This window comes from Stegodyphus dumicola, chromosome 8 (genome assembly GCF_044657685.1).
Source record: "Stegodyphus dumicola isolate Sdum_Otavi_A_Nest chromosome 8, ASM4465768v1".
NCBI lineage: Eukaryota > Metazoa > Arthropoda > Arachnida > Araneae > Eresidae > Stegodyphus > Stegodyphus dumicola.
In genome coordinates this window covers 161,131,861-161,158,302 of record NC_140775.1, presented here as the reverse complement: position 1 = coordinate 161,158,302, position 26,442 = coordinate 161,131,861, and the positions used below count along the sequence as shown (strand labels likewise).

General features: G+C 31.6%; 2 protein-coding genes across 3 annotated transcripts in view; one reads left to right on the top strand and one right to left on the bottom strand.

The window, feature by feature from the left end:
• LOC118184440 (transmembrane protein 198-like) overlaps positions 1–4,696 on the bottom strand; it is a 34,595-nt gene extending 29,899 nt beyond the window's left edge. Inside the window, exon 1 of one of the 2 annotated variants that reach the window (XM_035354109.2) lies at positions 4,262–4,696. The gene's annotated coding sequence lies outside the window, so the exon portion shown is untranslated. The remainder of the gene's footprint in view (positions 1–4,261) is intronic. The other variant, XM_035354108.2, reaches the window with a different exon arrangement.
• A 216-nt stretch (positions 4,697–4,912) lies between these two features.
• On the top strand, positions 4,913–24,762 carry LOC118184441 (translocon-associated protein subunit gamma). Its single transcript, XM_035354110.2, has 5 exons — positions 4,913–5,125; positions 6,106–6,232; positions 14,629–14,721; positions 21,459–21,590; positions 24,648–24,762. The coding sequence occupies exons 1-5, from the start codon at positions 4,999–5,001 to the stop codon at positions 24,712–24,714; spliced, it is 546 nt and encodes a 181-aa protein (XP_035210001.1). The 5' UTR covers positions 4,913–4,998; the 3' UTR covers positions 24,715–24,762.
• Positions 24,763–26,442: the final 1,680 nt, after the last annotated feature.

The window sequence follows — 26,442 nt, the reverse complement described above, 5'->3', positions numbered from 1 at the left end:
CTTAAGCTTAATGTCAGTAGCCATCCCCTACTTTGTGAAAAAGGTACGAAATTCTTTGTTTGAAACTGCGCGCTTCACAGTTCCAGGGACGTGGTGTTTGGCTGTTCTGCGCATGCGCACACAGAAAAGCAGCACGCGAGCCGGGTAGAAAGAAGAGCACTGTCGCTCTTGCAGTGCCGAAATTCTGGCATGTTGTTGGAAACGTGATTTCTTTTTACTCCGCACGTGTGGTATTCCTCCACAAGGTGGAACTTCACCATACGAACCATAAACAGAGTTGATGAAAATTTTCTACCTTTAAAAAATTGCCTTACTGAAATTCAGTCAACGTCAAATGCAGATCAAACTATTGCAAAAGCAACAGGAGTTTTAAAATATCTAAATGATGATAATTTCAAGTTTTGCTTAGAGCTTTTTTATCAGATGCCTCATGTTGAAATAATACACAACTAAATGCAATCCAGAGAAATTAGTGTGTTTAAAGTTAAGGAATATGTAACATATTTCAAAACTGCTATTTTAGAATTAAGAAACTCAAAATACTGTAAGGATTTTTCAAAGATACTGATGGCAGAAGCTAAGAAAATATGTGATTTCATACTATGTATCGATATAATGCACAGATATTCTTCCACTAAACACTTAGCAGCTGCTAAATTGTTAAACAAGAAATGCTTTGCTAGTTTTAAGAATGAACATTCTACAGAAAAAATAGTACTGACCACTGAAGCATATCCAATGATTCACAAAAAAAAGCTTGAAACCGAACTAAAAGTATTCTATTGTGGGTCTGATATCCATGAATACTGCAAATTACTAATTGAGCTACTGAAATTTATCTTCGAAAATAATCTAGATATGTTCTTAGTGAAATTCCGAAACATAAAAATTCTCTTGAGAGTTCCCATGACTACATCAGAGGCAGAACGCTGCTTTTCAACATTGAAAAGAATGAAAAATTTTCTAAGAAGTACTAGGAATTCAGAAAGACAAAATGCGCTTGCATTGCTTTCAATAAAGAAAAATTTCCTCAGTTGTCATCCAGGGATCAAGGAGAAAATTATTGATCTTTTCGTGCAAATTAAAACAAGAAGAATGGATTCCATTTTTAAATGAATAGACAAAGATTAGACTGTAACAATTTTGGTTAAAGTAATTAGGAAATGTTTAAATTTTTTCTTGTAAGATTTCATGAAGTTTCAAAATAAATTTTCTTTTTATACATGTCTGTTTCCTTTTAGACAATTGTGCCCACCAGCGGCCGAGCGGTAAAGACGCTGAACACTGGTAGTTCGGTCCGAGGTTCGAATCCCGCGAACAGGTTGGCTGCATGGGCGTTTTCGTGGTTTTCCCCATGTGTAACGTGTATACGAACCAGTTTCCCTTAGAAAGTTCTGCACGAAGGCATCCCTCCCTTTAGGCAGATAGCCCTCGTATGCTTTGTCATTAATTAAATAATCCAGTCCTTTTAGACAATTTTTAAAGTGCAACTGTTTAAGTGCAAAGAACATGATATCTAATAAATAAAGGTAACACAAACGTTACCTTTATTTATTAGAAGGTAATAAAGGTAACAAATAAAGGTAACACACAAAACGTTAAAAAAGTCCCTTTGGACGTAATTTAAAATCTGAAACCTTTCAGATTTTATTTATTTACTATTTTTATTTTTACTTATTAGTCCAAAGGAGCTTTGTCCCTGAGGGACTATTGTTTTCGCTTTATGATTTTGCATCGAATCATTCTGAATGACCGTTTCACTTTTCAAACTGTTGCCACCAAACCACCACGGACAGCGATGCACGGAGAAACACGTCTAGGCATAGAGTCAATAAGAGTGTGGATGGTGTCCTGAGGGATGGCTCTCCATTCCCTTTCAACCATTTGCCACAGTTTGTCTTCTGAACGAGGCAAGGGCAGAGTCTGCAAACAGCGTCCAATCACATCCCATACATGTTCGATTGGTGACAGGTCAGGAGAGTACGGTGGCCAGGGAAGCATCTGTATACCTTGCAGAGCATGTTGGCAGATGCGAGCACTGTGTGGTCAGGCATTATCCTGCTGAAAGATTGCATTAGGCAGCCCCTGAAGGTAGGGGATTGACATCGGGCACAGTACATTATCCAAGTTTCGTTGAGCCGTCATAGTGCCCTGAATACCCGTCATAGTGCCGTTTTGCCATTCTGTCATCCACATCGCTCCAGTCCGGCACCATTCTAAACGTTGGCGTCTATGCTGTGGGGTCAATGGCAGTCTTCTTAACGGACGTCGTGAGTGCAGGCCACGTTTAACCAATGATGGGAAATGGTTCTGGTCAGATTATCCAGAGTATCTTGCACATGCTGCAGAATCGCGGTACAAGTGACTTGTGGGACCGCCACAGCTTGTCGGCAGGTGCGTTGATCCACGCGTGCTGACGTCACTCTGGCTGCACCTGCACCCCTCCTTCTTCCCATATTTCCTTGTTCCAACTATGTTCACCATAGCCGATGCGCCGTGCTCGCATCCATGTAGGTATCAGCTGCAATTTGACGTAAAAACCAACCCGCCCTTCTCAGTCCGATCACCATACCCCTCGTAAAATCGTCATCTGCTTTCATTGACGGCGGCATGGCATTCTCTCCTATTATATGTATCCTCAGGGACAAAACTTTCTTCAATAATTCGTCTGGCAGAAATAACGACGCGAACATTGCCCATTCTTCACGTTCCTTTCCTTATATTTTACTTCAGGTGTGTCGGAGAGCTGCGCATTTTACATCATTTGAATAACTGAGTGACGTGAGTCTACTCTAAAATTTGCATAAATTTCTGACCACTCCTTCTTGGTGTCACATTTTCAATGACAAGCAGTCTATACAAGAATAAAACTAGATTAACATAAAAACTTTTCTTCTTCTTCAGTGAGCAATATACCTATAATTCTTAGTCAAAAACAGCACCTGTATACTGCTAGACTGGGAAGTATCTTCAACAGTAAAACACATTATGGGGAAAAAATTGGCCAAAAGAAATAGGTTTCTTCTGTTAATTAAAGTGAAAGATGTCTTTTGGAAAGCAGATGACATATTACTTTACATTGAATTCTCAGCCATCGTGGCATTCTTTGTAATGACTTAATGGATGACTTGGCCAAGGCTCGATCTGATTTACCTTAGTTGTATTCTCTTGTCGATTTTTCTACTGTCAACAGACTTACTAAATCCAGTGTCAGCCTATAGCCACAAAACCTCTTTGAAGAATTAGTTGAAAAGAAGTGCTAGTATTTAAAGTTATTATGTTTTTTGAAAGGATTTTGAGTTTAAAAAATTCTTTTTACATGTGAATGCAGTTGTTCTAAAAGTTTTTCAGTTGGCAGCACACTTGCAAGTTTAGTATTATGTCACAGCACCCAATCATGTTCAACGAAGTGTTGTACAAGCTATTTAAACACTGAAAAAAACTAGAAACATCAAAAAAAATAATGCTGTAAATATATTTGAACAGAAAAACTTTAAATACATAATACGCCCACAAATGCTTTACAACCTGCTTACTACATAGCGTCATTAATCACAACACTTCATTAAATACGACTGCATATTGATACTAGTGACCAGGCACAGAAATGAAAACAACCATAATCTGAGGCTTATATAGATATATATTAAACCAAGACACAAGAATATTATATTATTATTATTAAAGAAAAATAGGAAAAAATCAATGGAATGGGTGAGCTTGCTGAGCTCCACAAAGGTTTTCAAAGCGAGAGATAAGACTTGACACTGCCACTTTCATTTTACACTTTCTTTTACATTGTGAGCTAGAGTAGAGAGAAGGGTACCCATTGTATTATTGCAAAGTTGTTGTTTCATTTATTGCCATGCTTTATAAATTTAACATAATAAATATGACCAGCATTAAAATTTGAGTTTGAACAGAAAAACTTTAAAGTCATAATACGCCCACAATTGTTTATATATTTCAAAGTAACAGCATTAAAACTGTAAAGGGCTCATTTATTTATAGAATTCTTAAATGCCATAAAATATATTTAAATTTTCTGACTTTAAGGTTACAGAGATCTCAGAAAAATATTATCTTCATCGGGCACGGGATTAAGAACTGCCTTGCATAAAAGAATTAAGGAAAAAAAAAAAAAAAAAAAAAAAAAAAAAACATTTAATGCAAAGTACAAAGAATAAATTTTTTAAACCCGTAAATGCTCTAATAAATTTCCATAATAATTAATAGGAAAATTTTAAAGCATTGTTCTTACCTTAGGTATGATATGCATAGCATATTTTACTTGGCACCATAAACACATTTATTCCAACTGATGCTATATTAAAGTTTTAGGAACACATATAATATCCTCGTTGTGTTATCGACGAACACATTTTTAGAATACGAGTTGCCTCAGTAATTTATATTACAGGAAAATCCATATGTACGTTTAACACATCTTAGTAAAATTTTATGCAATAGAAACTATATGCACAATATTCAACAACTTGTTCTCACAGATTTTTTAGAAACTTAATTAGGCTATTTTAGACCCTTTTTCATGAGTTTATAATTTCTCAAGTCGCAGATCCTTTGATTATAATGAGCGAATTCCCCATGATTCACCGTCATTCATTACCTTTCAATTATACACCATAACAACAAGCATTACATGATGTGTGATGTGCTACTGAAATGTGCCTTCGGCAATGCTGAACCAATACAGACTGAGAAAAATAGTTTTTTTTTCTCCGTAAATATTCAAGTCATGCAAAATTCATTATTTGAAAAAAATTAATGATTTAAAAGAATTGTTGATTATAAATTAAGTTTTGCCTAATATTAGAACTATGTAAAATCAGAATAATATCATCAACGACATCACCTGCGCTTTAACATCCCAGAAATTAGTACAGAAGGTTTGGCAACAGAAACTCTTGCTGTCGTGTAAAAAGTTAAGTTTTTCGGTATCGTTCATTTGAAGTATATTTATTAAAAGTAAAAATTATAATGCCATCTGGTAAAAAGTTGACTAAGGAGGAAGAACTCCTTTTGCAAGATTTTAGTAGAAATGTATCTACAAAATCATCTGCTTTATTTTATGGAAACGCATTTATTGTTTCGGCTATACCGCTATGTAAGTATTATTTTAGTGTATGCGTATCATTAAAAATGTGTGGAAAGTTAGAACTTAGTTGTTAATAGAAATAAATTGAAACATCGTTAAAAATAGCATCAGATTTATTCTACACAGGAGTTAACTAATATGTTAAAGTTAAATTTTTGTTGTATCTATAGGGCAATATAAATTCTTGTTATTTTACCTTTGGAATTAAATAGAGAGGACTGCTGAACTAGTGCATGAAAATATTGTCCGTTATCTGTACCTAAATTGAGTAGCTGCTGTATTTCTGTCCACAGCCCCATCGATAAAATGCTAGATCCCTATAGATATTAAGGAACTCTGTATAGGAATAAATACTACTTGAAATCTGCATGGGAAATTATGATTTGTGTCAGCAGACTGCTTTTACACACCACTCCACAGCATTCTGTACTACTTCAATGTTCTATTTGATTGTGTATTTTGCAGTAGTAAATCTGCTTATTTTGTCTCCTTTACCTATCTAAACATTTTTGTTATATATTTTTGAATCACCCTGTTTATTACACACATTTAAATTCTTTTTTACCATCACATTCTTAAAACAAACAGATATTTTTTTACTATTTGTGCTTCACTTTCAGGCATTTCAATATTTAGTAGTATTGCCATGTTTTCAATGCAACTTATATACAATAGCCAACTTATACATGCTTGCATACATTTAAATAGGCATGGATTAACAGGTTTATCATAAAATCCTTGTAAATGTATTGTTTCTTATGAAATGCTTTATCTAAACAATACATATGACCTGTAAAAATAGCCACACAAATGTTTTTCACCAATTCACTCTGTAGTGAGTTGATGACTTTTTAGAGTAGGGGGCAGATAATCAGAAAGTACTTAATTTATACTCTGTTTATATCATTCATATAAATTATTAATTTTCTAGTCTCTTTTTTTGGTTGCTTATTATTTTTTTAGTTTTTAATTAGCTTGACATATTTTAGGGCTGTTTTGGAGAATTCATCAAATGGATCCTTATCAATCAGCATTTCTGTTTGCTGTGGTGACACTCATTAGCACTTGGTTAGTTGCCTTCGCATATAAAAATGTGAAGTTTGTTTTGAAACATAAGTAAGTGTAAATTTTAATATCTGCATAATGGTTTATTTTGTTATTAAAGTGGCCACCACACTTAGTCACAAAAAATTGCATAATCATAAAATTTAATTATAAATCATAAATTTAATAATAAAATCTGTAATACAGAAATTTCAAATGATGCCAGAATCTTACATGATGGCCATTTTAAACTTTTGATGTATATGAATGTTATTTTGGCTGATCTTTAGAATATGGTAACTGGTAGTTTGGCAACATTTTGGAGGCGATAAAGGTTACTACCTGGGACTAATGTGAGCAGTACTCAGTTCCGATTACACATTATTTTGTGTGAGGGAAATGAGAGATCATGGGATATGTCATGTGATATTAATGGACGAATTACGGTTCTTTAATTGTAAAAGGGGGGAAATCGGGAAAAAATCTGGAAATTTTGTATTTGTCTTTATTTTGTGTTGTGTGAAACAGTGTTCGTTAATTTTTGGATCCCATGGCTCTAACTAAAGTGAATTCGAAATGGGTATTTAGTGGGATTGAAAGGGGTAGTAATAAGTGTTTCTTTAAGGTTGTGCGAGATAGAAGTAAAGATGTTTTATTAAGTTATTTATTTTACCTGGTACCTTGCTGTGAACTATAAGTATGATTTTAAAGATCCTGAAACAGGCGCACATACGCTTGCTTTTTATTTAGTGGAGGAAATAAGAAAAGTTTATCGGACACGTAATCAAGATTCTGAAGAAGATTAGGTAAGTTAGTATTTTTAATTATTTGAGGATATTATTTTTATGCATTTTTTTAAATGTAAGGTGGAAGTAAAGTAATTTGGTATTATTGGGAAAATTGTTATTAGCAATGATTTAGTTTAAAGTAATTAGGATTGTAAGCTAATTTTTATTAATTTAATGTGTGTGCTTATTTATATTTTAAGTAGTGTTTTTGAATTTAATTATATTTTAATTAAATGATAGTTATTTTGTGAATTTTATGTTTGTAGGAATTTGGTATATGTTTTAGTTGAAGTAAACGTGCATGGAAATAATTTAAATATTTGACGCTAAGTATTTGTAATGTTTGCGGTATGAATTCGTTGGTGACGTTTATAATATAATAGATAATTTAGAGGTAAAAGTTTTTGGATATTTTATTTATTTTATACGTGGAAATGTTCATATTTGGAAAGGGTATATACTTTTTCATTATATACCTTTATCGGCTCCAAAATGTCGCCAAACTACCAGTTACCATATTGTAAAGATCAACCGTATTTTACTGTCGACTAATTTTGACCCCTCGCTAAAAATCTGTCGGTAAATGGTGGGATTTAGCACCAGTAACTGGTAAGCATGATGTTGAAACATCTTTTATCATCCGAATGTATGGAATATCATGGGAATAAAAAGTAAAGTAAGTAATTAAACAAATCTACTTAATGAGATACTTAATCAATGACTAATGTAATTACACTTCTTCATGAGCAGATAAAAAAAAGGGGGCTAGTCTAACAGAGCATTAAAACAAAGTTAGGTAGTAAATTTGATAAAGCGGACATTTTTAAACAACTTATAGTTAAGCTTTAATTAAGAATATTTGGGTTTAGTTAAGAACCAAAAGTATTCCTGAATAAGTCTACAGTAGTTTTCTTCATAGACATGCAAAAATTTGATGGTTTTATCAATGAAAATGATGAAAATAGTGATGAATACAAAAAGGGCCAAGTTGAAATAGGGGATGCTAATTATAAAGAAATATTATATATAAATCTATATGTACTACACTCATAAATTATAGATTTGGAAAATGATATCTGCCTTTGCAGTTTCCTTGGCTGATGAATTTTAAACCAGTAGGAGTAATCTATGATGCATATACTTAGTTTCACATAAAACTTTGGAGATCCTTTGTAAGTCTAGTGATGGTTATTATTAGTGTTAAAATAAGCTGTTGCATTCTTTGAACAGAGCTTCAAGAAGCTGTTGCACTTCTTGATCAAATTCAGCTCTTTTTTTTGTAACCTAATATATTTTATGACAAAAAATTTCTTGGAGAATAAGTATTGAAGTATAATAATAATGACAGATGTCATCCTCTTCTTATCAAAACTGAGAAATAATAACTTAAAAATAAGAATAAATATGTATAATTTAGTTACTGAAAAATTTATTTGAAACTTAAATGCTGTTTTTTTTACCCTTTCCTTGTATAATGTGATGTATTCTAAAGAATAATGGCATTTCTCCTTTTGTGTGACCTTATACTTTTGTGGCAGCATATCCTGTTAGCAGTCATAATATCTGTGTTAAATTTTGGTTGATCTTTACAATATGGTAACTGGTAGTTTGGCGACATTTTGGAGGCGATAAAGGTTACTACCTGGGACTTTGGTAATAATGTGAGCAGTACTCAGTTCTGATTACGCATTATTTTGCGTGAAGGAAATGAGAGATCATGGGATATGTCATGGGATATTAATGGACGAATTACGGTTCTTTAATCGGAAAAGGGGGGGGGAAATCGGGGGAAAATGTGGAAATTTTGTATTTAGCTTTATTCTGTGTTGTGTGAAACAGTGTTGTTTAATTTTTGGATCCCATGGCCCTAACCAAAGTGAATTCAAAATGGGTATTTAGGCATTGTGATAAAGAGAAGTTTGCTTTTTATTTAGCGGAGGAAGTATGGAGGAAAAATTCGCAGAAAAAATCTTTCAATAATTTTATTGAATGAATTAGAAAAGTGTATCCGCCACGTAATCAAGATTCTGAAGAAGATTAGGTAAGTTAGTATTTTTAATTATTTGAGGATATTATTTTTATGCATTGTTCTAAATGTAAGGTGGAAAGGAATTTGGTATTATTGGGAAAATTGTTATTAGCAATGATTTAGTTTAAAGTAATTAGGATTGTAAGGTAATTTTTATTAATTTAATGTATGTGCTCATTTATATTTTAAGTAGTGTTTTTGAATTTAATTATATTTTAATGAAATGATAGTTATTTTGTGAATTTTATGTTTGTAGGAATTTGGTATACGTTTAAGTTGAAATAAACGTGCATGGAAATAATTTAAATATTTGGTACTAAGTATTTGTAATGCTTGCGGTATGAATTCGTTGGTGACGTGTATAATGTAATAGATGATTTAGAGGTAAAATTTTTTGGATATTTTATTTATTTTATATGTGGAAATGTTCGTATTTGTAAAGGGTAAATACTTTTTCGCGATCAGGTAATTTCGTATATGTTCTTTTTACCGGGTTTAAAGATTGAGAAAATTGTCATGTATTTTCGTGAAATTTTTCTAATTTATGAGAAAAAAGCAGTGTACATGGATATAGTGAAGAGTGTGCGCAATGCCATTTTTGTGCAATTCTGGGATGTTTTTTTAAGTAAAAATAAGTCGGCGTGTACATGGTTTATGTGTATGTGTTATTTTGAAAAATGCATAAGGAGAATGGTATTGTGCAGTTTTTCCTAATTTTGCAGTGAATATTTGTCATGATTAAGCAGTTTTGTTTGATAAAATTTCTAGCATAAGTGTAATTCGGCTAGTAGATTGTTGGAAGAAGTGTTCAGGAGATAAAAAGAAAAGAAACATGTCTTTACTTCATGAAGACAAAATGGCAGCGAGTAAAAAAAAATAGAGGGTTGCTGTAGGAGAGTTGGTTGCCAAATTTTCGCCAAAAAATCGCCAAGTTCCCATAATGTAAAGATCAACCTAAATTTTTAGTGAAAATGCGGTTAATTTTTCATGTTTTGAGCTCTATAGCTTAAGAGTCGGTATAATATGAGCTAATTTTCAGTACTTACACATTGATGCAATTGCCTTAGTAGAAGTTGTCTAAGAGTCTGTATAATATGAACTAATTTTCAGTACTTACATATTGGTGCAAACTGCCTTAGAAGAAGTCGCCAAATTTTCAGAATGTGCCAAATTTTGGCAACCATGTACATAATAATTATTTAGTCTTACAAGCAATGTTATCGTCTTTTATGCTTCTTGTATTCAAAGTTTCAATGTCTTTATAGTCATGTAATGAATATTTGTTGTCCTAAAGAAGTAGAAGAAACTGATATACTTTTCTGTTAGAAACCACATTTATAAATGTATGTATGTATATATGTACGTATGTATGTACACACAAAAACACATTCATACATGCATGCATACACACACACATGCATACATACATTTATGAATCCAGTCCAAATAACTACCTTAAAAAATTGCTAAAGATAATGATTTCTTTAAATATATTCTTAGAGTGCTCATAATAAAATTTTCATCAGAAGAAAAGCAACAAAATCCCATTTGTAATTAAGTTTATGTAGTGATTTTTGAGGTAAATATCGAACAGTTAGCTTATGATTAAGGGTGCTCCTTGGATTATTGTGAAGTTTTTAATTTATCGCTAAGTTGTTGTTTCATTTATGGTAACCCGAGTCGTTGAATGTGATGGAAAACCTATTATGATTGGTTGCGGTGAATTTGACTGATGGGAAAGTATTTGTTGGATGTCAGTTAGGAAGTAAGTCGTGTATTGTGTGCTTGTGCAATTTTCTGATTTTTTTTTAAAAATTAAAATAGGTTGATGTGTACATGGGCACTGAGTTTGTGCAATTCTTTGACTTGTTATTTTGGCTTTGTGTAGCAGCCAAAATAACAAGTCAAAGAATTGCACAAACTCGATGTCTATGTACTGTTAAAAGTTGCCAATTGTCGTCAAGGGGCACTTGTAAATATATTTTTACCTATCGAACTGAGTGCAAAATATATGTATAATAAATTGTATGTATGTAACACATATATATATTTCCGATTATAAGTCATAATTTTTATTACATATTGCCATATGTGCTAAAGTGGTTGCACTAATACATGAGAACTTGGTTTTCTGTATAAAGTTCTCCATGAAAGCATGCCATAAAATGTAGAGGGATATTAAATTCTTGGTGATAAATATTGCAAAGAAACCTAGTCGATTTATTCTTTGTGCTACCACAAGAACAAATGAGCTTATGTCAGCAGATTCTTGTAGTTAACATCTTGGACTGCTAATTATGTAGAGAAGAGAAAATAAGCTATCCTATGTACATTTTAAGCAAAATGCGTTTGCAAAAATTGCCACAAAAAAGAAAGTAAGATTCGATAGAAAAGGAATCAAAGAATGAGTAGAATATCAGGTACTATTCCGTTTTGAGGATCGTAAAAAAATTGCAGCAAAAGTGTATGCGCAAAAGCGCCAAATCTAGAAAACGCGCCCATTTAAACAGCGTGCCAAATCTAGCATACGGGCTGATTTCAGATTGCGTAAGTTTATATAGTTCTATTTCTTAAGACACCATTGAAATACTAGTTTAATTTTTAAATCCTTTTTTGATTTTAAATCCTTTTTTGATATCCTGTGGATTTAGCAATTTGGGAATTGCCCATGACAAAAAGTCTGCAATAGAATTTTGGGTAAAGTGCAGAATCACCCATTGCTTGATGCATTTTTAATTGCACATACTCGGTATCCATGTACACATCGACTTATTTTCACTTTAAAAACAAATCCAAGAATTGCACAAAAATGGCACTGCGCACACCTGGACTTTATCTATGTACGCATCGACCTATTTACACTTCAAAACTAAAAGATAATTGACAAAAGTCCAATTGTTTTTACCCTTGTAAAAACTGGCAATCCAATAAGTGGGCGATTCTGCACTTTACCGAGAATTTTTTCAAAGAAAAGGCATTATTCATTATCAAAAATTATGTTTGAACAACCAGCAAGATGAAATTATTCTTAAGCAATAACTCGGTAGCGAAATAGCGATGCAGACATTCATTCAGTTATGTTTAGCAATTTTTATATAAATTATAATAATGATCTGAAATAGTTATTCACTCTTAAGGCCCGTCTACACGTAGCGATTTTCTCGGTCGACTTAGCTGGCCGACAATATCTAAGATAGCTCGTCTGTCCACACGGAACGATTTTCTTGTTAGTACAGTAATTCACTCAGTCAATCACTGTGAAAGGAAGTCCCGCGCTCTACAGCGTCACACTGTCTACAATTTGTAAACAAAGTTTACGGTGTTGTCAAATAATCAAAATAATGGATGACTGTACTTTAAATTGCTACTATAGATACAGCTACAGTTTTGAACTTGGCTACTGCTACAGAAGGGAAAAAAAAAAAGAAAATGCCTTTGGAACAGAAATTGGGTCAAACAACGAGAAATTCATGGTGCCTTCGTAATACCTTGCTTCGGGAGTTGCGTATTGAAGACAGGTACAATTCAGAAAGTATTTATGGATGATGCCGCATGATTTTGATTTTTTGCTATTTAGTTTGCAGTAAAATTTTGAAAAAATATGCATTTCCTTTGTGTACTGAGTACATAGATTACTCCTTTTTTATTTTGTTTATTTAATTTATTTTTAAATTCATTTTCTGACACTCTTATTTGTGCACTTAAATCTTGAAATAATAAAATAACCATGTTTCAGAAAAAAGTAACTATTGTGCTTTAAATCAAAACCTTTATTAATGAATAAATAGACAATAATGTCATGAATATCAAACCAGTATAAGTAAAAAGTAGTAATAAAGATTAAAGATTACTACATTACAAAGCAACATTGTTATTTCAGTGAAAAATTTAAAATAAGAAATATCATAAAGGTAGAAAATATCATAGTCTTAAGTAGTATATTTATTGAACATTAAAAAACTAATATCAGCTTAACTAATACAGTCTGAAAATTATGATCATATAACTCTATCAGTTAATTAGCTAATAAAATTTAGCAATATTGTATAAATTGGGCTGTAATTTGTTTTTGCAAAAATCAATTAAGACAAAACTGAGTTTGTGACTTTCTTTTGAGCTGGTATGCAAGTACCAAAGTTTTCACCAGTAGATCTAAAACAAGTGCCAATGGCCATTCGAAAAATAAAAAGAAAGGCTTTAAAATTCAATAAACAGCACACCCATAGGCGAAAAAATAAAAAGTGTCTTTTAAGTCGTGCAGTTCGAATTTAGTGATGGAGAAACAAAATTAAAATGTCCTTGCAGGCGCAGAAAGTCCAAAATTAAGGTGGGGATCGAACCCATGATCTGGATGTATGGAGGAAACCTGCTCTGGTCTTTACTACTGGGAGTGATCGCTCGTGTAGGAGGTGTCGGAAAAGCTATGTACTTCGTCACCTGATTAACTCCCATTTTCGCCGAAGTCAACGAGTCTCTGCACTGCTTTAAATCGGCCCGTAATTTCTCAACTGGAGATTTTGTTTTCTGAATTTTTTCAATAAGTGTGACCACAGTTTCAAGTAGTTTCTGAATATTTTCATTTAGTACTCATGATGTGGCATCATTAATAGTTTTTGGAACTTTTCTTGGGGGAGTTAAAATAATTTTCACCCCGAATAGAAAATATTTGAATATCTTAAGTAATGAAGACAAAGCTTACAAAATAAGAGGTCCCTTAATTTTTTATCTTTAAAATTTACATTACTCGTGTCCCACAACACAACATTTTCTCTATAGAAATCTATTAGTTGAAAAATTTGAGTTTCACTCCAACGAAATGCAGCCATGTTTATTATTCCAAATGAGGAGAAAAGCACGTGATCACTCAAAGCAATCTTATTGGCTAGAGACTCCGATTTTATCGTACACTAGTGAGCAGTGAACACCAGTTCTGAAATCGCGGCAGAGAACATGACCAATTTCTGGCGCATGCGCACATCCTTAAAATTGTTGCTCTACGAGAAAGTCGGCCGCGAAAATCGCTTCGTGTAGATGGGCCTTTATGCTTCCATTCAGTCATGTTTAGCCTTTTTTACATAAATTATAATAATAAAAAAGTATTATATGAAATTAGCTTTTCATCTAAATTAAAACATCAATCTTAAGTAGTTATTTACTATTATACTTCCTTTCTTGCGTTAGGGTTGCCGCAATAATTTTTGGCAGCACTGGTATCAACAATAGTTTGGCGATTTTTTACGGCCCTCAAAACTGAATAGTACTGAATATCATTTAGATAAGGTGTGAGAAATGGACTGTTGAGTTTATCAGTTTTTAACTCTGTATTATTAGAGTCGTGTAATGGAAGAAGGTAATGTAATTTTTTTTAGATTTAAGTTCATGAATAAAAAATTGAATCTTGCTGAAGCAAAAGCAAATCTTTTGAAATATTTTTAGGAGTCATAATAGATTTTGGTTCATTATATAAATGAAAATATGAGTGGTGCATTCTATGAGTTTTCAAATAAATTATACGTGAAGAAAGTTTACAAACTTTTAAATGGATTATTATTTAAAAAGTACTGTTTGTAATCTTAAATTTTTGAATTTTTGTAATCTTATCTTAAATGTTTAATGATGAAATATTTGTAAATTTAAATTATGCTTTCTAGAATTGCTGTTAAAAGAGAAGAAGCTGTATCACGCGACATTATGAGAACTTTGGCAGATGATAAAAAAATGTCAAAGAAGGAAAAGGATGAGCGGTAAGATTAGTAATTTTTATCATTTTATAAAAAAAAAAAAAAAAAAAAAAAAAATATATATATATATATATATATATATATATATATATATATATATATATTTTTAAAGTATTATAACTGGTTAATAATTATTCAAGTTCTTTCTGGTTATCTGCACCTCTGGTGTGAAAATTCATCTGAATTCCCATGTTTTGCATATATATTTGAGCGTATATGCAACAGCAGCCAACCCATGCATGTGCATATCACACATGCATTTGAGTACATGGGTATTTACAAGCTTTATATGTAACTGAATGGGTTTTTGTGTGACAACGGTCAACCGATGTGTATGTGTATCACACATGTATTTATGTATATGTGCATTTACACATCTTACATTTAACCAAAGAGTATTCATGACAGTAAACTCGGCCATATAGATTTTGTTCACTTATAAATTTTCATGTTTTTTATTAAATGTTTATTGTTATTATTATTTAGGAGCAGAACAATATCTATGAGATGTAAAATAGCAAAAGAAATGTTTTTTCATCAGTTCACAAAAGTCATTAATGAATAACTGTACATGGGGGTGCAGATAATCAGAAAATACCATTCTTTAAACTGTATTTGACATCATTTAAAATTTTTTAAAACAATTCCTAACAAAAAGAAAAAAAGTGTTATTATGTAAATGTGTTTTCAATTAAATATTATTTTAAATTTAAGAAAATGGTATTTCTACAAATGAAAAATGTCTTATTAGCTATACCTGATTTTAATTATACTTATGTCAGATTCTTGAAGCTGTGCTCTTTCTCACAGGAAGGGATTTTTTGAATGTGCTTTAGCATTTTTGTGAAAAATGTCAAATCTTCCATCTTTATGTTGTATTCCTCTATCAGTTTGGGTACTTTTTGGAGTTTTGAAATTAAGTTGACATCAAGATATGGCATAATTAATGTGCTGTAGGAATTTGACTGTTGAGATAATGATGGAAATTTTGTACTGCCTTTAGAGTAGTTAGTAATTCTTTCCTGGTTACAATAATTTCTTTCCAGTGTTGAGGAACTTTTATTGAAGTAGGCAATAATGTATTTTTAACCATCTATTTATTGTGAAAGAATTGCTCCATTTCTTTTAGTGCTGCCATGTATACCTGAGATGAAAGTTTTCTACTGCCGTGATTGCTTGTATTTTCCCCCCCTCGTCATATAGTAATTTCTATCCAGTTTTTGCAAGCTTTTTATTTCATTGGTTAATAATGTTTTCTGAGCTATCTAATTTTTGTCAAAATTTTTTTTTTCACTTCCTTCACTGCTGGCACTGAGATTGAGAATAAGTTTCATTTGGATATCTTTGGATTTTATTTCACTGGTGTCAAAATTATAATATTCTGTAAAATTTTACCTCTCAAAACTAATACAGTCAAAAGTCGTTAATCCGGACTTGTCGGGACTTCGGCGATTCCGGATTATCGATTTTTTCCAGATTATAGATCATGAGTTTAAATCTGGTAAGATGGCATGCAGAAATTACAAAATTAAAAATATGAAACCGTAATTTATGAAATAAAGAACAATTATGATCTAAAGGGTATCAAAATTTACAAAAAGAAAAAGCTTAATATTTGTTTGTTTACTTTATAAAACATTTCTTTCAATGTAAGTTGTTTAAGTTGCTTCGTTTTTTATGTGATAATACATTCTCTTTAATTCTATAAACAGACATAATTTCTTGTTCAGTTACAAAGTTCCACTGTTCAAGTCCTATAATTGCTGTGTCTACCGACTAATTTGTCAATCGAAATTTTTTCGTTTTCAATAACCTCTGTTACTTTCTTTGCTATCGGAAGCGAATTATAATGACAAGGAATTTGATTTAAATTATATCAAAGACGGAGTACATCGAGATGAAATACTACATTTAGTAAAGAATTATAAGCCAAATAAAATAAAAACATCTGCCCTGAAGTTAAGGATAGTGCTGACAGATCAACTTCCAATTGATAGTGCGCCCGCCCGCCCATTGCCACGTTAAAGTTTAGATAAACAAAGGATATGCCTTTATCCAAATTTTGCAGCAATTCCACTTTTTGTTTAATGAACTTCGAAATATACTTTCGCTTTGTAAATCCTTTACATATTAGTAAATATATATCAGAAATTCTATTTGACATAATTGAAAGTTCAAGCTTACTTTTATAAAACTGCTCTAACACTTTGCAAAAAATAATAAGCCGGATCCAATTAAAAAATTAAGGAACAATGCAATCTGTAACATTAGCTGAAATAGATAATTAGATAATTTTAGCTTAGCTGAAACCGTCCGTTATACATTAAACGCGCACTTGTAAACGTATTTTGCGCACGCGCACAAACATATCCGCAGCCGTAAAGGTCTTGCGCGCATGTGTCAACGAGACGCATGCGCAGAAAGTTTGTAGCTTTGAGGTCCGGATTATAGATCATTCCGGATTATGGGTGTCCGAATTAATGACTTTTGACTGTATATGTTTTTCATTAAAATATATAAAATTATTTTATCTAATTGAATCTTATTAAATCTTTTGCACATAGGGTGTCATTCTTGGTTGGGTGCTCAGCACATTGTGGTAACAATCGACAAAATTAAAAATTCCATCAGTGATGTTTTTATTAAAATTTAACCACAGATTAGTAAACTTTCATGCAATTAACACTTACTTAGTGATAGTGCAAGATTTCTGCCTGTGTGTATAATTATTTGAATGGTGCAAGTTTTTGAAAAATGTAAAGGTGTTATATTATCATTATACAACCATGAATAATATCTTTTATAAGCAATATATTAATGCAAAATTTTGGATATGTAATTTAATGATTAATGTATTGTATCTTGAAATTTACAGTGGTTTTGAAATGTGCGTTTTTTCTCTCAGCTTGTAATATTTCAGGGTTAAAAAATTCAGATTAATGTTGACATTTTCCATATTTTTTCTTGGAAGTGCACTCTAATTTTGTTTTATATTTGCTGAAATTTAATTATCACCTATTGATGAACTTTAAAAGTCCAGTAATAAAGAATAAGTGAAACAATTCTTGATTTAATACTCTTTTCCCTTCTTGAATGACTGCAATAAGAAAGGACTACTGAGAGCTGCGTTTTAATTACAGTTAAAAAAATTACATAATTGGAATAATTTTTGCAAGCCTGGGGGTTTAATCTCTTTTATTGACATTATGTACCAATAATATATGGTTTTGTTTGACTTAAGCATTAAAAGTAATCTTTACATTTTTTAAATGATAACGGAATATCCTGCATATAGCTAGATGCTTGTTTCTAAAGGAGTTGTGAGGATTAGCTGAGCCCATCTAGCATTTACCCATGTTATCACCAAGGATGTTATTCAGAGTGCCTCTCAGCGGTGATCAATATTATAGCTATGAAGGTGGAAGAAAAGACTGTATATTATACTTTTTGCCACCTGTTGCAAATGCCACACTTCCTAAATTCTGCTGCTTGGTTCCTTTTTAAATTTTAAAAATGTTGCTGCCCCTGAATTCGGCCACTCCATGCAGTTGCACTGATTGCACATGTGCTGGCACCGGCCTTGCATACAGACACACCATATGTGGAAATTTGTTCCAATCTTTATTTCGGGTTAGAAGTCAGATTTTTGCTAATCTCAGTACTGTGCATAAATGGAATTGAAAATACTATGTCTTTATTTTTTTGTATGGTTTCCCATGTTCAGTTTCTTGACACATTCAACATCGGCTGGATTTTGTTTAAAAAGAGGGAGGAGTTTTCCCTGGCTGCATAGCTGTTGGTGGCTGTCATCAGTGTATATCATTATTTTTCATGAGCATCTCCTCAGTGGTTCCCTTTTTGAGGCATGCAGTTATATAAGTCAACCAGAATAATACACAGCCTTCTTTAATATTGACTCCTATATCTTGATGAATATTCTGCAATTTTATTTTTCACCTTTAGCAATAAAATTTGGGTAATTCCTTTTTTTGGCTGTGTGTCATCTAGGCTCTGATTACTGACATTATCGTATTGTAATGTTGATGATACCACAAGCAGGGGCATTAGTTATAGGCTGTTAAATATGTCAGTAGCCTTATTATTTTATTTTTGATTGTACTGTTCAAAGACTAATTTAGCTGTCCCTCATACATTTTGATTTTAGAATGGCTGTATAATTAAGAGCATGTATTATATATACAGTAGTGGCCAAAATTGTGGACACTTTTGGAAATTTTTATGTTTTTGAACTTTGTATGCTTATAGAAAATGTTACGTTTCGCAAAATGCAAACTTGTATATATCATTTTAAAGAGAATTTATTACTGAATTCAATACAAAACACAAAATTCAATTATTTGCAATACAAAAAAAAGTTATACGTACTTTAATATAAATAAAAAACACAGTTATGAAGTGGAATGTAATGTCTAGCTTTCCTGGCCAATCACTGTTCTTGTTCTGAGAACCAATCAAATGTTAGTAACTGCCAGTAGAAGCCAACATCATGCTTACACTTGAAACAATTCATTATTTTGCTTTGTTCTGTAGAAGGAGAACCTGTTTCTTATACACTGCAATTACAAGTAGGAATTTTTGTAAAAATTTTTAATATTTAGTCAAGAAGCAATGACATCAAATAAAAGAGTAGATTGGACACCTAGAAAGAGATGTAATATTATTGTGTTACGAGAAAGTGGTCTTTCCTATGCTGAAATTGCAAGAGAGGTGGGTGGTTCAGTGACTACATCTGGAGTCCGAAAGTTTTGTTTACAATAGGAGACAAATTCAATAAAAAACAAAGAAGGAAAAGGCCGAAAAAGGTGCACCAAATCTATTGATGACAGAAGAATAAAAAGACTATGTCTCCAAGATAGAAAAGTGTCATCAGCGGCCATCAGAAGTGATCTGAATGATGCTGGTGTTTCTGTCAGTTCAAGAACAATCAGGAGAAGATTAACAGATGTTGGACTGAGAGGTAGAATTCCACGAAAAAAGCCTTATCTTAATTTTCAGCAACGAAAAAAAAAAAGACTACAGTGGGCAAAAGAACACGTTAATTGGACAGATGATCAGTGGTCACAAGTTATATGGAGTGATGAAACTAAGATATCGTTATTCGGTACTGATGGGTGAAAATATGTAAGACGTAGAATAGAAGAAGAGCTACATCCTGACTGCATTCAAGCAACTGTGAAGAACCCAGTTAGTGTTATGATTTGGTCATGCATGTCAGCAGATGGTATTGGTCGCCTTCATGTCATCGATGGGACACTGAATGCCAGAAAATACATTGACACTATTCTAGAACCAAAACTTCTACCTTCCATCAGAGATCTCTTTCCCAATAATGCTTCATTTATTTTTCAACAGGATTCTGCTCCTTGCCACACGGCCAAAATATCGAAAGAGTGGTTTCATACAAAGAGCATTAAATTATTGTCATGGCCAGGAAACGGTCCTGACGTCAATCGTATCAAAAATTTGTGGCACCGTTTGAAAACTCTTGTCCGAATGAGGCGCCCATCAAATAAAAGGGAACTAATTGAGGCTATAATTCTTTCCTGGCATCATGTAATAACGAAAGAAGAGCTTAAAACTCTTGTCAGCTCAGTGAAACTTCGATGTGAAGCTGTAATAAAAAAAAAGGGTACCCTACTAAATACTGATAACTCACTGCAATCATCACTATCTAATGTATATCAATAACTATTATTGTTTAACTTTTTTTATATTGCAAATAATTGAATTTTGTGTTTTGTATTGAATTCAGTAATAAATTCTCTTTAAAATGATATATACAAGTTTGCATTTTGTGAAACGTAACGTTTTCTATAAGCATACAAAGTTCAAAAGCATAAAAATTTTCAAAAGTGTCCACAATTTTGGCCACCACTGTATATGTAGGATTTAGTTGTATTTATGAACTATAGGAACAATCCTATTGATGACAACGGTAGTTATATTTAGTAATGACGAAAATATGTTAACATAATTAACATGGAGTTAACATATAAAAAGAAATAAGAAGAAAAAAGATCTGTCCATAGCATTATAAAAACAAAATAGCATCATATTAAGTGAAATCACATCATAAAAGAAGTTCAGTTCTTTTGGTTTTTCAAACTTCATAATCATTCCCATATAGCTTCTGATCTGCCAAGTGGTCACATGATCTTGCTGGTGAGCGCTTTGCCATTTTTAGATGTAGAAGGAAACTTATAATCACACACACATATGAGAATGTATAAAGGAAAAATTATCTCCTATGAAAGGTGAAATGTTCATTAAAAGTGAAAATTCATTAAAGGTTTTCTGTATATGTATAGACATATATTTTTCCAGAATTTTAAGTTTTCATTACTTTTCCCAGAACTTTTGTTTTGAAGTTAAACATTAGGTGAAACTTGGATTTATTCACTATTGATTTATTTGCTATTATAGTTACAGATTGTATAGGAAAAAAATATTTTAATCTACCACTTTTGTAATCATTTGTTGTTATTTAATGCATGTTTATCTGTGTTTTAATGATAATTATATTATTGTGAGTAAGTTTACTTGATATTCATTAATATTTGCAATATCTTTGCATTGACTGTAAGAATTTGCAGCAAATATTTTCAGTAACTGTGTGCAAGAATTTAGATAATGAAATTTATTTTATTATTCTTATTTTTTTATTATATATTGTAAAAATTCTGATTTTTCTTAATTTAAGAAAATGTTTATAATTTCAGAATCCTGTGGAAAAAAAATGAGGTTGCAGATTATGAAGCAACAACTTTTTCTATATTCTACAATAATGCTCTATATTTGATGTTGATAATTTTGCTGTCATTTTACTTCTTGCGTTCATTTGCATCCAGCATGTATCCTTTCTAGAATATTTACACTTAATGTGTTTATTTTTATTATTTTTATATAATGTTTTGTTGGTACTTTGATTTTCCAACCATGGCATCTAATTTTTCATCAAGCCAAGATGCAAGAGACAACAGCCATTTTCAAAAATGGTGGCTTACTAAGAATTGCATAAAACAATAACCTATTAACAAAGTAAAAAATGCACGAAACTTTCATAGTAAGCCATTTACCCCACCTTTTTCTCTTTTGCACTATTCTCTGCATGTGTAGAGTGATCTGTTTTATCTGCAAAAAATATCAGAGACTTACAGACATTCGGTATCGAGCACAACTTGGCACTGCACACATTGTTATTCTCCCAGTGTATGTGAGGATCTCTTTTGGCATTGCTCACACTACTTTTTTTCCCATGTGACACTGATCTATTTTTACTTAAAAAAATTGAAGTATTGCACAAGTTTGCCATCGATGCACAAATTTTGATCCATTAAATTCGATTATGTACAGAGTACAACTTTGTGGAATGCAAATTTTTTCATTCGCTATTGCTAGGCAAAATGTAATATTTCTGGTGGGGATGCAATCCCACTATGATTCCTTACAAAGGGGAGAAAAAATTCACTTGGTGCAACAAAAACAAACTTTAATGATCGTCAAATTTGAAGATGGAAATTGACCCATTTGCTGTGCACATGCACATGGTTGTCATATAAATGCAATAAGTATATTTTGGCAATGCCATTTGTTTTCTGTTTTGGTGACACAGTTTGTTGCCTCATGAATACGTTTCAGGGGTCAATGGACAATCAGAAAGTACTTTTTTTGTCTGTAACACGTATAGTTTATGTAATATATAATGTTTTCTTTTTTATTATGAAATATTTTATACCTTTTAAAATGAATGTATACTATTTAGTAAGTGGATGCTATATTTTAAAATTTCGGTGTTTTGTTACTTTGCCATAACTATTTATGACCAATCAAAGAAGACATCTTAACATAGATAATTCACCCTGGATTCAATTCCTTGCCAAAGAGGTTAGGTGCATGGTATTTTTAGGGTTCTCTCTATGTGTAATGTGAATGCAGATTAGTTTATCTTAGTTTTTCTAAGGCAGATAGTCTATATATTGCGTTGCTGTAATTTATTAAAAGCCACTTTACCAGCTTATATTTTATTAAAGCACTATAAAATAATTAAAACTTTGCTTTTTTTTTTTTTTTTCATTTACATATGTTAATTGTGGTTTTCTTTACATATACACGTGGTTGGCAAAAGAGCATCAATGCAGATATTTACATTATAAAACTACTATTATAGTGTAAGTAATTCATACTAGTGGCAGATGCAGAGAGTGTCCTCTGTTATATAATCATATGGTTTAATATATGAAAATTAATACAGTTTTAAATGTATCGGTATTAACCTATTGTCAATTACAATAACCTTACAAATGAATTATAATAGAATTGCTTAAGCTTTGATGAAACAAATTTATAGCAATTAAAATAACAGACCTGTTCATTATTTAGTGAAGAATTTTAAAAATTCATAAAGAATAAAGTGTGCAACCAGTACTTTGAAACAGAGGTCAATTCATTAAATACTTATCTGTCATACTTCATAAAACATTTGTTCAATTTTGCCTGAACAAGAGACACCTGTGCCTCTCTAGGAAGATGCCTCTCATCTGCTCCTCTCTTAGATATATTGAAAAGTTGGCCACAGTTAAAAGAATGATTCAAATGGTGAAAAAAAATTCTTGTGACAAGATGCTTGTCCAGCTCATTATCTCAATGAATGACCATTTGTGAGAATACCTAAGCCTAAATTTGTACAAAAATAACATATTAATGTGCTAACCATTCCAATCTGAGGATTTAATCCCATGTGACATTTTCTTGTCTTTACAGCTGTATCATTGATGCTGATGATGGCTTTGGTTGATTGTAGTATACCGTCATGTGCAAGACAAAACAGATTATTGCATATTTTCCTGCCATTTCAATGTAATGAAATTTGGTATAAATTGTATAATTTGATATGAAGGTACTTGCGTATTATTTGCAACCATCTTAGTAGAAGTAGCCAAATTTTAAGAAAGTGCCAAACTCTGGTAACCATGCACATAACAATCGTTTCAGTCAAGCAATGCCGATATATTTGTATGCATTCTTTTATGTTGTATCCCCTTTAGTTTTAAAATATGAGCTTGTGGAATTTGCCAGCAATGGAAGGAACTATGTTAAAATGTAGGCAGTAATACAGAATTTTGTTGAAAATTATCTAAAGGGAATAATGAGGAAATGCATTTTCTAGATAGGTGCTATTACCGAAGATTGCACGAAGCTGAGTTTCTACAATTCTCTGATTTCTTTTTAAATGAAAACAGATCTCTGTATACTTTAGGAGAAGAATAATGGGGGGAGGGAGAGAAAGGTTCAAAGAAGAATGCAAGCGTTTTTTTTTTTTTAATGTAGAATATAACCCTTATTTAATAATTCAAATTTGCAATTTAAATTGCTAAAGTATGTTTTCTTCCCCCTATGTTGATATTATTTATCAAACTTGCTATACTATAAATATCGATAGTTTAGGAATCTTTCTAAAAAGACACGAAACCACCAACTTGCACATGCTAAGTAACTTTTAAATTTTCATCCATAAAATTCACCAAATTGCACCAAGATGGTTGCGATAGTTAGTACATAAGTACTGATATGAATTAAAAAAAATATTTCATGGAATTTTGAATAACCCTTAATGTTATGGGATATAATACTATTCAAATGATGCATATTAGTTTTACCTTAAATACATTTCAAACAATGTATATTGAGCTTATGAGAAAGGTAGCAACTGCAAGAAACTTTTCACTGCTTATTTTCAGATAAAATTCTTTTTGTATAAAGAACATTTTAAAATTTTGTCATTTGCAAAGTAATTCAGTTTTTGTTTCCTTTATTTATAAAAACTGTATGTTCAGCCATTAGTATTTTGCATTCCTACTTGAATTTGTCAAATGTTTATCAATAATATTATTACTTAACAGTTTCTTCAGAAATTATGTGGTCTCAGTTGGAGCTGCAGGAGGATTATTAGCTCTCTTCTCTACCAGTTCAAGTTAAAAGCATATTTATTTCATTGTTTTGTAATAAAATAAACGCTCAATTTCATCTTGTCTAAATTTTTTTAAAAAAGGAGAAACATCCATTCAAATAATCATATTGTTTTCTAAAGGCTATTTCAAGTATAGAGTTGAGCACACTTATTATGATGTCTGTTTTAGTGAATTTAACCTTTTCAACCAAAACACCCGAGACAGCATTTCATTCAAATGACCCCAACCATCTGAAACGGCCGCAATTGTGATGTTATTTTCCTTCCTACCCTTAAGGTATGCAGTAGCACGTGAAGTTTCCCCAAATCCATTGTATCAGTTTATTGCAGACGCTTGTCCTCAAAGGATTTATTTGTGGTTTCTTATCTTTATTTGTTAGGAAGTACTAAGGTGTCATTTGAAATCTTCATTCCTCGTTTAAATTTCCCACCTCGTTCTGAATCATGTTAATGCATGGGGAGAGCAGGAAACTGCTGTGAATCTCAAAAGACATTTCAGCAGCTTCGGTATTTTAAGCATACAGGCTAGCAAAGTCTTCGGTTTTCTAAGAGTTAATGTCCCATGAGTTTTATCATAAAATATAACACTTATTCTTCAATGTTATTATCTGTTTTATAAAACATTGGTTGGCATTCTTTTAAACACCATGAAAGAAACCTTTTTGAGATGTTTATTGTTTTCATTTTATGAATATCACATAGTACCAGAATAGTAGATACTTAAGAGAAATATTTGTTGCAGACCTCATGTGCAAGTAATGCAGTAAAATAAATGTACAGTTACATCTTGAATATATATATTTTTAACTAAGTGTACAAGTCTCCATATAACAGTAATTTATGATGAAAAAATATCACAGCAATTATTTCCTGCAATTTCAAACATTCATTTTCAATATAAAATTTCATATTTTGCATCTTTAATCTCTTTTATTAATTATTTAACTTGTAACTTCTTTGTGTAAAGTTATATCAAATGTTAAACCGATACCTGCATACTCAAACTGCAATTTCTTTTTATTTTTTTATTTAATTTTGAAAACATTTTTTATAACTTTTTTGTCACTTTAATTGTAAATTCTTTGAGGTGTTAAAAATAAAAACTGTGATTTTTCAGATGGCATTTTTTAAAAAAATATTCTCAAAATTTAACTGGCAGGTAGTGTGGCTCTATGTGTACGTGTTAAGCCCAAACACATGCACGATTTTCTTATTTCTGTTTTCTGCCCATAGTCTTATTGAATGAGAAATAAAATCATTTTGGCTATCTTACTACTATACTGTACTAAACATATATTTGTCTTATACACAATACTATACTAAACATATATTTATCTTGATGCCAAATGAGTTCCAATAAGCTTTTTCCTCAGAAATAGTGAGAGGGCAAAAAAGAGAAAAGTTAAACAGTACTTAACAGTTTTTTTTTTTTTTTTTTTACACTGTCACATTACTTTATTTATGTGTATTTTAATTCTTAGTTTGAAGTCGTGTTATTAACTAACTACACACATATTATATAAAAAGTGTTTGATTATAGAGTATCTCAAAATCATAAATATTTAACTTTGAGGTCATGTGCAGATTTGAATATAGTGTTAGAGAGAGTTTCTAAATTCAGAAGGATTTAATTCGAGAAAGAAATTCTATTCATATTTATTCCCTCACCATAAGGATACTTCATATCTTTTTTTATTTAAAGGAATTAAGGCTGAAAATTCCCCTTTTTACATTGT

What these genes read in the sequence shown, in the direction of transcription:
- LOC118184441 (XM_035354110.2), top strand. Translation starts at nt 4,999, where the DNA reads ATGCCATCTGGTAAAAAGTTGACTAAGGAGGAAGAACTCCTTTTGCAA. An exon ending in AAGTTTGTTTTGAAACATAA is followed by an intron (nt 6,233 to 14,628) that starts GTAAGTGTAAAT and finishes TATGCTTTCTAG; the next exon opens with AATTGCTGTTAAAAGAGAAG. An exon ending in CGTTCATTTGCATCCAGCAT is followed by an intron (nt 21,591 to 24,647) that starts GTATCCTTTCTA and finishes CAGTTTCTTCAG; the next exon opens with AAATTATGTGGTCTCAGTTG.